The 14,658-nt window shown below is 29.5% G+C and overlaps 2 protein-coding genes across 2 annotated transcripts; both read left to right on the top strand.

The window, feature by feature from the left end:
- LOC116767746 (uncharacterized) lies at positions 1–7,731 on the top strand. Its single transcript, XM_061527543.1, has 4 exons — positions 1–320; positions 6,461–6,539; positions 7,043–7,193; positions 7,280–7,731. The coding sequence occupies exons 2-4, from the start codon at positions 6,497–6,499 to the stop codon at positions 7,431–7,433; spliced, it is 348 nt and encodes a 115-aa protein (XP_061383527.1). The 5' UTR covers positions 1–320; positions 6,461–6,496; the 3' UTR covers positions 7,434–7,731.
- A 1,207-nt stretch (positions 7,732–8,938) lies between these two features.
- Positions 8,939–14,608, top strand: LOC116767201 (uncharacterized). Its single transcript, XM_032657412.2, has 4 exons — positions 8,939–9,446; positions 11,741–12,030; positions 12,105–13,951; positions 14,052–14,608. Exons 1-4 carry the CDS (start codon positions 9,118–9,120, stop codon positions 14,532–14,534), a joined length of 2,949 nt encoding a protein of 982 aa, XP_032513303.1. The 5' UTR covers positions 8,939–9,117; the 3' UTR covers positions 14,535–14,608.
- Positions 14,609–14,658: the final 50 nt, after the last annotated feature.

The raw sequence follows: 14,658 nt of genomic DNA, 5'->3' as shown, positions 1-14,658 counted from the left end.
TTGTCGGTCTACCCACAAAAAATGTTATCCGTTCGGCTGATGCGTGTCAGTTGACAAAAATTTGTGTTCACTCTACGCTAACGAGTTTAGTTCTTACTGTAGGTGATCTTGTGGTAAACGACAGCAGTAAGAGACTCGCATTGGTGCGCTGCGCATGCGCCTGCGAGAGGCGTACTCACGGACGACTTAGAAAAATTTAATATTTACCTGTGATACATAGATTTGGTGGAAAATTTAGTGTAAACAAAATATACCGTTTCTAAAACTAGTTCGTTTTGGTGAAAGGATTGACCAGTACCAAAGGCGTTCGTCTCGTTTATGTAAGTTCTTGGAAACGTACCGACATACCTGTTCGTTGTAACTAATTGATTTTTCGCATTCATACATTTAATTCGACAACTTAAAACGTATTTTTTTTTTGTATTATCAAATAACAATAACAAAGCGTAAACAGCAGAACGTTTCGCAATTATTGACGTGCAAATAATAACATATTAATATTTAATCAGTCGTTATTCCATTTTGTATTCAAGGCTTTTGTTGTAAAGATAACTATTATACTGCCTTCGTTACATTTTAAACATACTTTTTAAGCAGCTACAAAAAAATACATGCTTATGTGTTGTCAAACTTACCTGGATAATTATATGAAAGCATAGACTGAGGTCTTATAGAAATCTACATCAAGTATCTACACTAGTACGTACACGCAGCGTCTGTTATTGACCTACTATTTTAAAGGATTTAATTTATAACTGATATCTGTAACTTGGTCTGAGTGTAAGATTAACATTAGAAGCTAAACAGTTTGGATGGTGTTAATAGCACTTTATGACAATTTTATAACATGTAAAAGAGGACAGAGATATAATAACATAATATTTTCTTTGCCAGGTTAACCTAGTATTGTTCATACTTAATTTATTACCGGATTTATAGTGAATATATACTTGAAAAACGCGTGTCGAATACACACATGCACAATTGAATACAATTAGGTTTTTATTGTTTCTTTATCGCTTTTAATGGCATCTTTCTTTCACCGTTAATGTAACAAAACATCATTTAAAACAACAGTGTAATAATACGTTTTGCACGTCTGTGGATATTGTAGGAATTGTATATTTCATTATTTTATATTAATATTATGTACGTATAAGTAGACACGCACACACACACACATATTATATATATATATATATATACATATATGTGTGTGTGTGTGTGTGTATGTAAACAATTTAGAAACATTCTGCAATGATAATGATCCCTTCTTTGGATCATATAAATAGAATCATAATGAGATCTAAGATTTTCGCGAGTATTCATTTAAATGAAACTAGTATTATTCGGATTTACTACGCGGATTTTATTATTTAAAAAACTACATAATAACCGTGATCACGGTTGCTGCAAAGTAACCGAAACGTCGGGATTATGTAGTTTTTTAAATAATAAAATCCGCGTAGTAAATCCGAATAATACTAGTTTCATTTAAATAGAATCATTTTTAAATAAAACATTATACTTAATTAAAAATATAAAGTGTACACTCACCCCGTTATATATGTGGTATTTATTTCATATCTTTCAACGTCTTACTCGGCTTTAGGCTTTCTAATTTAATGTTTCGTTACAAGCGGAATCTAAGGCTGTTTCTCACAATGGTTTTGGTAGTTGTTAAAAAACAAACGCAATAGTTTCAAGGTTTGCTGGTGATTTTCCTTACGTTCATATTATTATTAACATTATCGGAATTGAATTGACTCTTCAAGAAACAAAAAAAAATCTATTTCTTCTAATATATTGGTATATAAAAAGTTGTCACTTGTTATAATTTATACATATAACAAATGTGGCTTGAGGATGCACAAGTTTTTGTGTGTATTTTTATGAAAAAAATTTAGAGAAGGAAGGAAGGCACTTAACACTTATATTAACATGTATTACTTGTAAATGACCCTGGTTTTCAATACAACTAAAGGTTCTTTAACGAATTCTTCTTTACGTTTACCGTGTTTAAAATGTAAACAGTAACAAGGATGAAGTCAAAGTTACATTTATTACTAATTTATAATTAAAATATACCAATATTTTATGCAGATAAATATATTGTTCCTTTACTTAAAAAAGGTTACACATTTATCATTCGCTAAAAACATGCTTAGACATATATTTTTTACTTAATATATTGTAAATTATATTGTACCTTTGATATTTTTATGAAAGTATCATCTCGAACAACATCCCAGTAGACAGTGACTCCTAGAGGTCCTTGACGTACAAGTCGTTTACTTCATTTTATCATGAAAATATATATGTATAGGATAGACAAAAATCTTATCAGATATTTATTATAGATATGATAAAAACTATAAAAGGTTTTTAAACTTCATAATCATTCTGAGTCATTAATTTCTCATATTTATTCAATTTAATTTCGGATCTCGCTGTAACTTAAAATTACCTTTTATAATTAAACTATAACGAGATTTATGAGGAAAGACACATCTTTACAAATAAAACACTTCGATGATACAAGAAAAATGTTTGAATTCACCTAATTTCCGTCATCTAGTTGATTTAAAAATTTATTGATATGTTAAAAAAATTCTTCAGCGTTTTGCATCTGTGTTAATTTCGTAAGACGGAGTCTCGTTTACCAATAATATTCCGTTAGTAGAGAAACTCTTTTATGTCTGTTTGTAATTTCAATTATATATTTTTATTAATAATAGATGTGGTTAACGGAACAGAATTATACCATTACTTTGTATATTTTTGTGTCTTTTTCAATTACATTACTGATTTCCACAAAATGTATACATATAAATATTTCTAAGCTAATACTTGTAATAAGAAACGAGCAGGAACGGAATCGAAGCTTCAGTAAAAACTAGTCGGAAGTCAAAAGATTACAAACAAAGGAATGAGCAGTGGCTCTAACAATCATCGTTAGACTACGTGATCGTATGCACACATATTCAGTATCAACTTGCACCGTGTTTTAATAACATTGACTATAATATCAATTGACACTCAGAGATTATTAACTCTTCCGACAATGTTAAGTGTTATATCTTATTGTATTGAATATTGTGTCACGTACTTACTGTATTAGAAGAACTTATTAAATTTTTTTAATAGAACAATCTTGAATATTGAAATACATTCAGGTTGCTATACACTTAAGTTTTGTTGAGTTTTTTCGACGTTTATTCATTGTTTTATATTGTTACTATTATCTCTATAAATCGGATCTTGGATACAATTTTCTGAATTCTTGGAAAAGTTATTCCAATTTATGCTTCATCTGTGCTATTATTAAAATTTCTCTAACCGTGTATAATGTTATGATTATTGGTTATTAAATCGATAAATACTGAGAATGGATTTATTTTATCGATTTGGATCTAAAAAGATATTTTATCCTCTCTGTACCTAATGTGAGAAATGTTCTTATCTAGTTTAATAGCTTGAGCTCACAGTAAATAAATAATAACACAAAGTAATTCTAAGGATTGGACAAATTATTCCTCTTTTTATTCGTCAATAAAAAGTTATTTTAAAAATACATTTCAGTTAATGATAATTTGTTAATTACATTGCCCTGAATAATAATATTAAATTATGTGAAAAAACTTCGTGCTACTTATAAAAATAGCTAAGTTCGAATAGTAAATATTTTCCTCGACTATAAAAAATGTATTTACTATCACTAACAACTGAACTCCAACAACGTCCACCATGAACGATTAATTTTGATGAATTTTCTCAATAATTTAATACATATATTAAACTGTCGAAAATAATGATTTCAGTATAGTTTACATGCGATAGTACATTAGAAGTATAATAGTTTTGCTGCTTAGTCCTCGATTTCAAAGGCACGTGTTAGACTCCAGTTTTTTAATGCATACGCATCATTTTGAAATAAATAAGTTAAGTTTTAGAAAAAGTAATGAAATATTTTCTGTTTTATCATCAAAAGTTAGAAAAATCATAGTTATAAAGAACGTTTATTTGGTCGTAATCACCTTTGACGATAAAGCAGAAAAAGTTATTGTATTTTGACTGTCTGGTTTACGGAACTTATTCGAGGAAACTTAGTTTCAATTGAAATTAAAATTTGATCGCTTTAAATAAAATATCCCAAAAAATTCGTGCTTTCATATGAAGTACTAACTATTTTTAACCAAAAAATTTATTAACCAATAAAAATAAAAATGAAAGGTCGTATTAAAAAAAACAGAATACAAAACAACAAATTTTTGATTTCTTATCTGTTGATTTATGTATAAGTTATATTTCCTTATAAACATTGTAAAGACAAAGTCCAGGTAACAACTGATTTGAATTGTACCAACTTGATAAAACATCATTAAACACAATTTTGCCAAAGGAAAATTTTGCTTTTTAATATTTGTGCATGTATACATGTAAATAATATACTTTATTAATAATAAATAATTATATATGTAGTTTATATTTATAATTTAATTGACGTTTAATTTTCTTAAATGTAAGTTCTTCGTTTAAAGTACTAAATTATAAAGATATTTATACTAATAAATACATATTTACTGATCTTATGGCATTATCACGTGGAATAAGAGACCAAGGAGTGCTGGATACTAATCATGAATTAAGGTGCAAGATTTTAGTGCTAAGGGGATAAGTCTCCTGTGTCTAACGATTCGTTCTGCCTTTCTAAACTCATTGCATAGATCTTATATTTAGCATTCTCGTCTTGCCGGATAAAAGACTTTAATATATACGTATCTTGGACCTTCTTACTTGATTCTAACCCTACTCTGTTATTTTAAGATTCTATCAGAAACTGTTTATGGAATTAAAGTCTTAACTCTAGCTTTGGGGCATTTTTGTCTTTTGGAAGTGATGTAATGACCTTAATATGAGGTTTCCCCACGATATGTCTCTTGGAATCGATAAGTTGTTTATAGAGTTCCGATAGGTTATTAAGATTCATCCCAAAACTATTGCAATCCCTGAATAAAACTGACGAATCCGCCGGTATGGCGAGCCCAAATAATACCTTTATGACGCTTGCATCTAATTTTGACAATAGGGTTTTATTAAAATCATAGACGAGGAAAGGCCAATTCAAATGTGATATTAGGTAATTATCGAAAATCCAAGCCTTTTTGATGTTACTAATCGGTTGGTTATCGACCTTGTTAAGATCGTTTAAAAAAACTATCTACTATTCGTTCTAGGGATAGAGTACGACCTGTATTATCTGTCTCACGACTAAGAAATTTAAATGCAGCATTTTCCGTAACCGTAGAAGCGCATTGACCGCCAAACTATTATAGCGGATCGTATGAGGTGTATCTTGTATTCCGCTTTCCGACATACAGACAGTGACATTTATTTGTTTTTGTCCTCAATATCTCGGTTCACTCACAGAATTTTTCTACGTTATACAATAGTACCTGACAGAGTTTGGGTTAGAGTGTCAGTAGTGCGACATCGTCAGCGTGGGCTGCAATGGTTTCTGTTTATTTATTATTATTTATTTTGAAAAGATATCCACAGTTTTTTCTTTACTTATTAGTTAATCTACTAACATATTGATTACAATATTAAATGTTATTGGAGATAGAAAACATCCTTGAAATAGTCCAACATTGTCACTCCAATGTCTATATATATATATATATATATATATATAGACATTGGATATGGATATATATATATATATATATATATATATTGTATTAATGATGTACTTTTGATAGTTACCTAATATTTTTGTACAAAAACCCGTTTTTTTCTCCTTATATCTATTTATACCCTGACTGATTAATATTATATTAATATTACCTTTTTAAGTTCCTTCAAGATTAAAAAAAAACTATTTTAAGTTTAGGAACATATTACATATTAAATATATTATGTATATAACGAACGAACGAAAGCGTAATAGTATATATATAATTATTGATATATATTTTACATATAATATGTTAATTCTACAATAAATTGCATTCCATATCGGCATGCATGAAGTAACTGGTTTTAATCAAAAGATTGAAAGATCAAAATGATTATCAGATTAAATTGTTATCTATGATAGAAATTTGGCTATGATAATACTGTAAAAAAATATCAAAACAATCTTAATTGGCATTATACGTCACAATCTCTGCCGTTCTTGGAAATGTTTTCTGTTGCACGTACTCTGCGCTTTGATACAATATCTATTTGCGTATTTTACATGAGATTCTATTCATCACAGGTTATTGAAAAGATATATTCTTCCTTATAATATTTTTTATATGAGCGTTAATAATAATAATAATAATAATCTAGGTATACACTATATACTAATACTTCCTTATAATTTGCTCAATATGAAATAGTTTCGTAAGGCTTTAGAAACTATTATAAATGATTTATTAGTATTAATATAAACGTACGGATTTCTGTGTTTCAGATAATCTGACGTGAAAAGGAACATAGACTTGACGAAATGGAAAAAACTGAGAGTAATAGCATCAATTGGAATGTGGGAGGTAAGAATGTATACATATTGGTCTTTGTGTTAGAAAAAAGTTATATTACATTTAAAAATAAGTATGTGATGCTCTTTCTTTTTAATGCTGTGGCTTCCATGTAAACTTCCAGTTTTAAAGAAATTTTCACTAAAATAAAATTACATATATCTTTATAACCTTCATATACCTGAATACGCTACATTGCTTCATTAAAGCTTTAAATACTTAAATATTCTGGAATTATGAGTAATGAGATATTCTTTTATTTCATAATACCTTAAATTAACTATTCCCAAAAGCAACATTACGAACAATTACTCTCCGAAATAATTAAGTTATTAATTCTTTTGACGAAGTGTATTAATTCTTCTTTGTGTTTAATTTAACTGTAAATGACACCTATTCGACAAAATTTTCCTTAATCATTATATCTTGGTTTTATTTTTCAAAACAATTATTTTATTACATGTTTGTAATTTAAATATTGTTAGTGGATGTATTAAATATTTCAATTGTTTTAGATAAGTTATCAACATCGGATCCCAGCATTTCAGCGATGTCCGATGAGGTGCCTACCCTCACTGTGGCCACCATTTTGGGAGTAGCAGTGGTCATCATTGTAGCAATTATTTTTGTTTTCGTATTAGGAGTCCTGATCGATTGGAGGCAGCAGTATGTAAAACATATATCTATAAATTAAATAACGATATCGTGTTGTGAATAATTTGTAAAAGATATTTTTGTTATTTTTTTTTCAGGAGACTGATAGATAAAAAAATGGTTGATGTTAAGCGTATGAAAAGTCGTCGTATAAATACTTATCCAGAAGCGGATGACGTCAGCATTGCAAACAATATGGCGGAAGATGGTGTGAGTACGCCCCCAGCGGAGGCGTTACGACAGATACCATAGTTATGTTAACATTTTTTCCATTTATTTTGTACATATATTTATAATCAGAAAACTTAACAATGTAAAGCAATTCTTTTCTTACTTATAAAAATATAATTTATGAAATTAGGCAAATATCAACGTGTATATTGGAGTTGTTTAAATTTTAATAATAATCTAGTACCAAAAACTTGACCTTATTCTAAATGTTTTTTAGAATTTATAACTTATTATTAGTGTATATTGTATGTATTTTTTATCTTATAACAACATTGTGTTACGCAAAAAATAAATAAAATGTTAGTATTGTTGTATGTTACTTATTCCTTTTTATTTGATATTCATTTTTATTATATAGAAAATAAGATAATAACACCAATAGCGGTGTTTTGCAAAATGGAAAGTTATTTGTAGTTACTATTTAACTTACCTTTATTTATTTTATAACAAGATTCAATATATTTAATATTTTTATATGAATATTATACTTAATGACATCTTTAACTTCCATGTCAAACCTCCAATTAATCATAAAGAACTCTCATATTCAACGTTCGCCTGTTTTATCTATCCTAGCTTTTTTTATTCTATTATCATTGAAGTGAAAGTGTGTGACTTGTATCTATTACGTTCTTAGACTGTAAACAGTTCAACCAACTGTTATATAATTTTAAAACTAAGATTTAAAAAATAAATGTCACAGTCTCTATTAATATTTTTTTGTAAAATTAGATAAAGCAGCAATTGACAGACATTCGTTTTAGTAATATTTCAAACTGAGACTATTTTTATATATTACTTTTGGCGTTAACACGTCGGTTTGACACAATTTCCTTTTCAGTATACGATCTTATCATAATTGACTATTTACGAAACATGTACGATTACGTTCTATGTTTAATTTATTTATTACGCTATAGCCGACTAAGTTGTTACATGACCGATTAGCTAGATGTTGCAACTGTTGATTGCTATTCAATATACACTATTTTACATGTATAATGAGACTAACTTTATTTTTAAGCTCACTACACATCAATATTTAAGTAATGATTTTTTTAATTTGCCTTTTTGAAGTATATTTTCCGTGTGCTATCTTAATAACACATCAATAATAATATCAAAATTCCGTCATAAAATCTTGCTCGGGGAAATTTTATTTTACAATCTCTTTCGTCGATTGTTCAATCATACGAAACTTGAAGGCAAAACGTTTTAGTATTTTTTTTGTTAATAGTAACAAAATAATACAGTATGTAACAAATATAAATGTATTTGATGCTATTGATATGCGTCGATGCATTTGTAGTTAGTTTTTTACTCACTTTTCATGTACCGTAACCAGTGGTGGGGAGGGCTAACTGAAAATTAAACCGGGCATACTTTATGTTATACTTATTCCGTATTCCGAGAACGCCACCTTATTCATAAAACTTGCAGCAGAAATCAATTGCTTCGGTGACGTTCAATAAATTAATCATTATTGAGTCGTTGATAAGATTGTAATTATGAATTGATTTAGCAAATATTTCATCACTTCAGTTTGAAAACTTTAGACGTCGGTAGTGCTGTTGTTTTTTCTACCGGATACTCAATTCTCCTATCAAAGTTATCGTTGTCCTGAATAACAAGCCAGTTAACTTTAATATGTATATCGTTTAGTTATATTTTGTAAGCCGCGTCATTTTAAAAGTCAGTTACATAAATGGGAAATTCAAAGTCGAAGAAAGTTCAGAGGGAGCCGGATAAATTTTTCGAGCGGGAGCGATGGAAGGAACAGAGAAGGGAGGAAAAGAAGAAAAAGAACTTGAATCCTCAGAACAAGAGAACTGCTGTCGTAAATCCTCCAATAAACCCAACCATGGCGTTGTTACCGCCGAGTCAGGGTGCGATGCCACGACCTCCGCCATCCCAAAACCTTTCCTACGACGACGAGGCGCTCGACCGCATGCGTTATCAACTCAACAATGATTGTGACGCATTTTTGTTAAACAACATCCTGTTGTCGGTGCAGTTCTTTGAAAATTATGAACGGTAAGTGACATTAAAGTATTCCTGTAAATGTATTTACTAGTAATCATAACACTATTTATCAGCTAACTTAATTAATCGAGTAAAAGAAGTGTAGATGAAATCATAAAAGAAATTGTTTGTACGGAGTGTGTGTAACTTTTTATATAAATATTATTACATTTTCGTGTTGAACAGCGATATAAGTTTCATTTTAGTGTGAAGAAAGTCATTTATTAAATAAAAAAATATTAAATTAGGTATATTTTGTCAGAATACTTTTCACACGTACGCATATACACAAACCTACGTGCTAACGTTTCGGATATAATACTTAATGAGAATTACAGTACATTGAGAATGTGATAGGTTGACAACAAATAATTTTGCTATTAGATTAGATCAATGTTTATTACAAAGTTTACGAGTATGATATAAAGTAATTGTGTTATATATAAAATATATATCAATTTAATATCGGCTCTTTTGAAAAATATTCAAATTATGTTTCAATATAATCATAATACTTAAACCATATATGTATATGTATATAAAATATAATATGTAAATATTTTTTTTTAACCTAATTAGTACAAATTAGAGCTACATATTTTTAACTAATTACACAATGTCAGTGCTATCCAATCATATAATTACTTAATCGTAATTTAAACGATGCGTTTTTTAAATGTTTTTTTTTTTAATAATTGTTTTAATGTTTTTTTAATTAATAAATATTTTTTTATATTAGAACTATGACTTGCTTAGTGTCATTTCAATTGTCATTTCAGAATTTTATATTCAGAGTTATCTAAAAAAAAAATTCAATACAATAAATGAATTAATTAGAATATAGGCGAGATTGATACAGAACCGTCGGTTAAGCTACTTTGGTTCGTATGAATAATTAACTGTCTTGTGAAAGAAATTTATAAATAGTGAAAAACTCTAAATTGTGTTTATATATGACTATAAAAACATCGACAAATTTGAAAAAATATTTATAAAATGTTATCAGATTTCAAAGTACAATATTGTTTAGCGTATAACGTATTAATTTACATAATATTAGCTGCAAAATCTAATGAGAATCGAAACGATCTCTTTACAGTGAAATATGTGTCTATGCATTGTAATTGATTAATAAATAAAATAATTACAAAAATTGTAAGCATAAAGATAAAAATTGTATTCTCGTAAGAAAGGGTTGAATCCTTAAGTTACGGTAAAGGTGAATATTAAAGCTAAGATGATACGATTACAACAATATTATATATTATTAAATATATTCTTAATGTTATAATTACATGATAGCTTTGGCAAAAATATATCATACATTGCTTTAGGAACAGAGAATAAACATCATTAACTAGACACCCAGAAATGAATGAGAACGTGTTCTAAACTCAGAGGTGTAACTACCGCCGTATCTGCAGTGTCAATCATACGGGACCCTTGGCCACGGGGTCCTAGGATATGCGTGAGCGAAACGTAATAAAATTTACCTGATTTCTTTTTATTTCACAATTGATAAAGGACAAAAAAGCAATATCTTGCTTTTTCTTAAAGCGTGAGTTCAAAAGTTGGTAATACCCTCCATCGGTTATCGGGCAGCGGGACTTCCCTGTTTAAATCTTTTACTTCAACGGGGAAATCCTAAAATAATCTACGTAAATACGATACCCCAACTGCTGAAATAAGTTTTTTAAAATTAGAACGGATAAAAATTACCTACGAACTTTGATAGAACAAGATCGCCTGTCAGACCTGTCACTATTGTCCCTATAGAAAACTAACTTTTAGATTAGATACACTTAAATTTAAAAATGAATAAGTAAATACATCCAAAAATCTATAATGGAAAAAGCAATATGTTATGCCATCGACAATTATATATATAGTACTTAAACTTGAAAATGTTTCTCATAATGATATTAAATTATCTGGTAACATAACAAAGGAATCAGCTCCACCGGATATCTTTAAAGCTCGACACTTTAAAATGAAAAAAAGTGGACTGTTAATTACGATAATTAGATATGATATGGAAATAAAAGCACTAAGTAGTGATAAGATTTCAATAACATATTTATTCAGATATTGTTATCACACACTCCGTTAGCGGTGATTTCTTTATGATTTATTAAATCACATACGAGGCAATTTATCTATTATAAACAATATTCAATTTTATTATATCATACATTATATTATAGGAAAATTAATTTAATTTTAAAAGGATTACATGAAATGAAATTCACACATTTACAAGTTATTCTTTTATGCAATTTATATATATACGTCCTTTATTTGTTTAGGGAAATGAGTCATATCAAGAGCAATCCTATAAACGAGTCTCAACATACTATGGATGAAGCTATGGTACAATGCCATAAGCATGTATTCTTGGCTGATAAAATCCAAGAATGTGTGCAAGAACACGTTCTATTCCAAGTGAAAAAAGATCAAATAGAACCGCTGGTGGCTCCAAGATTGTTTATAATTTACGATAACGTAGAGGCAAGTGAACCTGGTGATACTTCCGATTATTGTGCAGTTCTTGATGCTCCCTTCTATAAACTGCGTATCGAAGACTGTAAAGAATCTGGCAAGTTTTTTTGTACTAAGAAATTTTTTTACCGCATTAAATAATGGTTGTATAATAATATCAATTTTTTACAGGATATGTTAAACTCAAGAAACTAGAAATTTTAGAAAGCAGTCTCTCCAAAGAAACTGCATACAAAATTCAACAACGTGTTAGTTCTGATGATAGCATTTACACGGATTCGGCAAAAGAGTCAAACGCCTCTGATGATATTCCATATTCTGATAAAAGAGAAAAGAATTTACAAAAGACAAAGAATAAAGTATCTGACACTAACATTGATAGTAAGCAAAAGAATGATGTCGAATTTTATGATTCTAGATCAAGAACTTCAGTGAATGATGTTGAGATGATAAATAAATTGTACGATACGAGCCACTTATTACCGAATGGGAATTCAAGTGTTATGGAAGTAACTTTTTCAAAACAAAATGAGTCTGATGAATATGATATTAAAGCTAGAAAATCTATTTTAAAAAACACACGACGATACAGTGGTCCAACTAAAGAAATCGTTAACAAAAGTTTTAGCAACAATCGTCGTCACACGTCCTTAGATAATATATTATCTGCAGAGGATACTGAAACATCTGGATATCGTTCCAACGCAAGTAGTCGTCAGGCTGAGTCTAGTGAAACTGAATCTGATTACGGTTATGCTACTATTACTGAATCTACAACACCTAAAAAAATAGGACTTAATAAGAGGACTAATTACCCACTGGCATCGGGAGTCTTACCAGATGAAAGCTGGATATCAGTTAATGTGAAATCTATTGATTGGAGTGATGATGAAGAAGGTGATACAGCTTCAAAGGAATCTTTAAATCGAAATCTATACGAAACACATAACTATCTCGGCTCCATTGCGTTTATGGATGATTTTGTTAACAATTTCATTTTAAGTTTAGGTTCAGGTTTAGGTTTCTCACAAGACACTATAAAGAATTCTATGACACAAGGCGCTAGTATTTACTGCAATGCAATTCAGAATGGTTTAACTACCGGTTATGAAGTATTTCCAGCTCTAATAGCAGCTTGGCCAAATTCAGCTAATCGATGGATTATTAGGGAGAGAAAAATTATACAAAATCCTAGAACAAATTTTAGTTATCAGTGGCCTACAAAATACATGGTTAACAAAACTGTTGGTTTTGGTTGTTTATTAGTACCTATTGGATTTAGGCCTAAGAGAGGATTAAACCCGGAGCAACAAGTACAATGGAAGGTTATATTCCCTGCGGCAGAGCGTTATTTGGAAAGTTGTTTAGCCCATTCCCATACACGATGTTATCTTTTCACTTTGACATTATATAGGGCTTTTTTAGAAAATAGTACATCAAAAATCGGCATAAATGAAAGTCACATAAAGAACCATCTATTTTGGCAATGCGAAGACAATTATGCAAAGTGGCCTGAAGATAGGCTTGGAGAATCATTGCGTTTATTTTTAGGAAGTTTTTATGCTCACTTTGGTCAGTCCCGATTTCCAAATTATTTCATTGAAAGTTGCAATGAGTTCAAATATATACCGAAACCATTGTTATTAAAGCTGCAAAGAAAATTAGCAGATATCCTTGAAAGCCCTGTAATGCACGTTCTAAATGCGATACACAAATTAAAATACACAAAAAGAGATTTTTATCCCAAATTTAACTGCCTAAGATTATATGAGATATTGACCTGCAAAAATCCTTTACGTATACTAAATCCACATTTACCGATTGTCGCACCTTATAATGAAACCACTGATAGTGAAGACGAACAAATAAAAAATATCTGGGATAGAGCTAAAGCTCATGACAAACATTATCAATGGAAAAAAGAGAGACAAAGACAAATGAGAGAAAAAAGACAATCTAATAATGTATATAAGAAACAAAGGGGATCAGGAAAAGCAGAACCAGAAATTAATAAAAATGTAAGTGTTTTAAAAATTTAAATACGTTATTGCTTGTTTTTTTGCTGCCCGTTGCTATATATCTATTAGATGTGTGTGTCTTAATCTTCTTTTTTTTCAGATAATATTGCCATCCAAATTACCGTTTGAACGTCGAAGATTGGTTTTAGAATTTTTCATACCTCATTTTATTGCAATGGCACGTTCGAGTGAAAAGTTTGAAGCTCTTAGACAGGCAGTAATATATCTGGAACAAGCTCAAAGATTGTGCTACCTGTTAATGGAAGAAGCATCTGGAGAACTTTCTGCAAAAGAATTTTTAGATATTATTCGTGACAAGTTATCCGACTGTCAACAAAAATTAGTAAATCAAGAAGGTTACAAATTTTCAATAGTAGAGAAAAACAACGCCGAACGAAAGATGGCATCTGATATTATCCGTAAACGTCGACCTAGATGCGAACATATTTTAAATTTGGCGTCACCCATGGAAGGGTCAAGTAATACTCCAGTAACATTTGCAGAAGTCCACGAACAACATAAATCTCGAAGAGATATTAAAACATATATAGACTATGATGGTTCGGAGGAATCAAAATTATAACGATAGCTAAGTCTCGCGAGTACGTATTTAAATTAGCCTAATGTGTTCGTAACGTCAAGTAAAATAAAGAATAATACGCAAACTGAATCCGAAAAATCAGAGTTACATTAATAATTATTACGTC

Source organism: Danaus plexippus, assembly GCF_018135715.1.
Source record: "Danaus plexippus chromosome 9 unlocalized genomic scaffold, MEX_DaPlex mxdp_26, whole genome shotgun sequence".
Taxonomy (NCBI): Eukaryota; Metazoa; Arthropoda; class Insecta; order Lepidoptera; family Nymphalidae; genus Danaus; species Danaus plexippus.
Note: the sequence above shows the minus strand (reverse complement) of the source record. Positions and strands in the feature narration are given on the sequence as shown.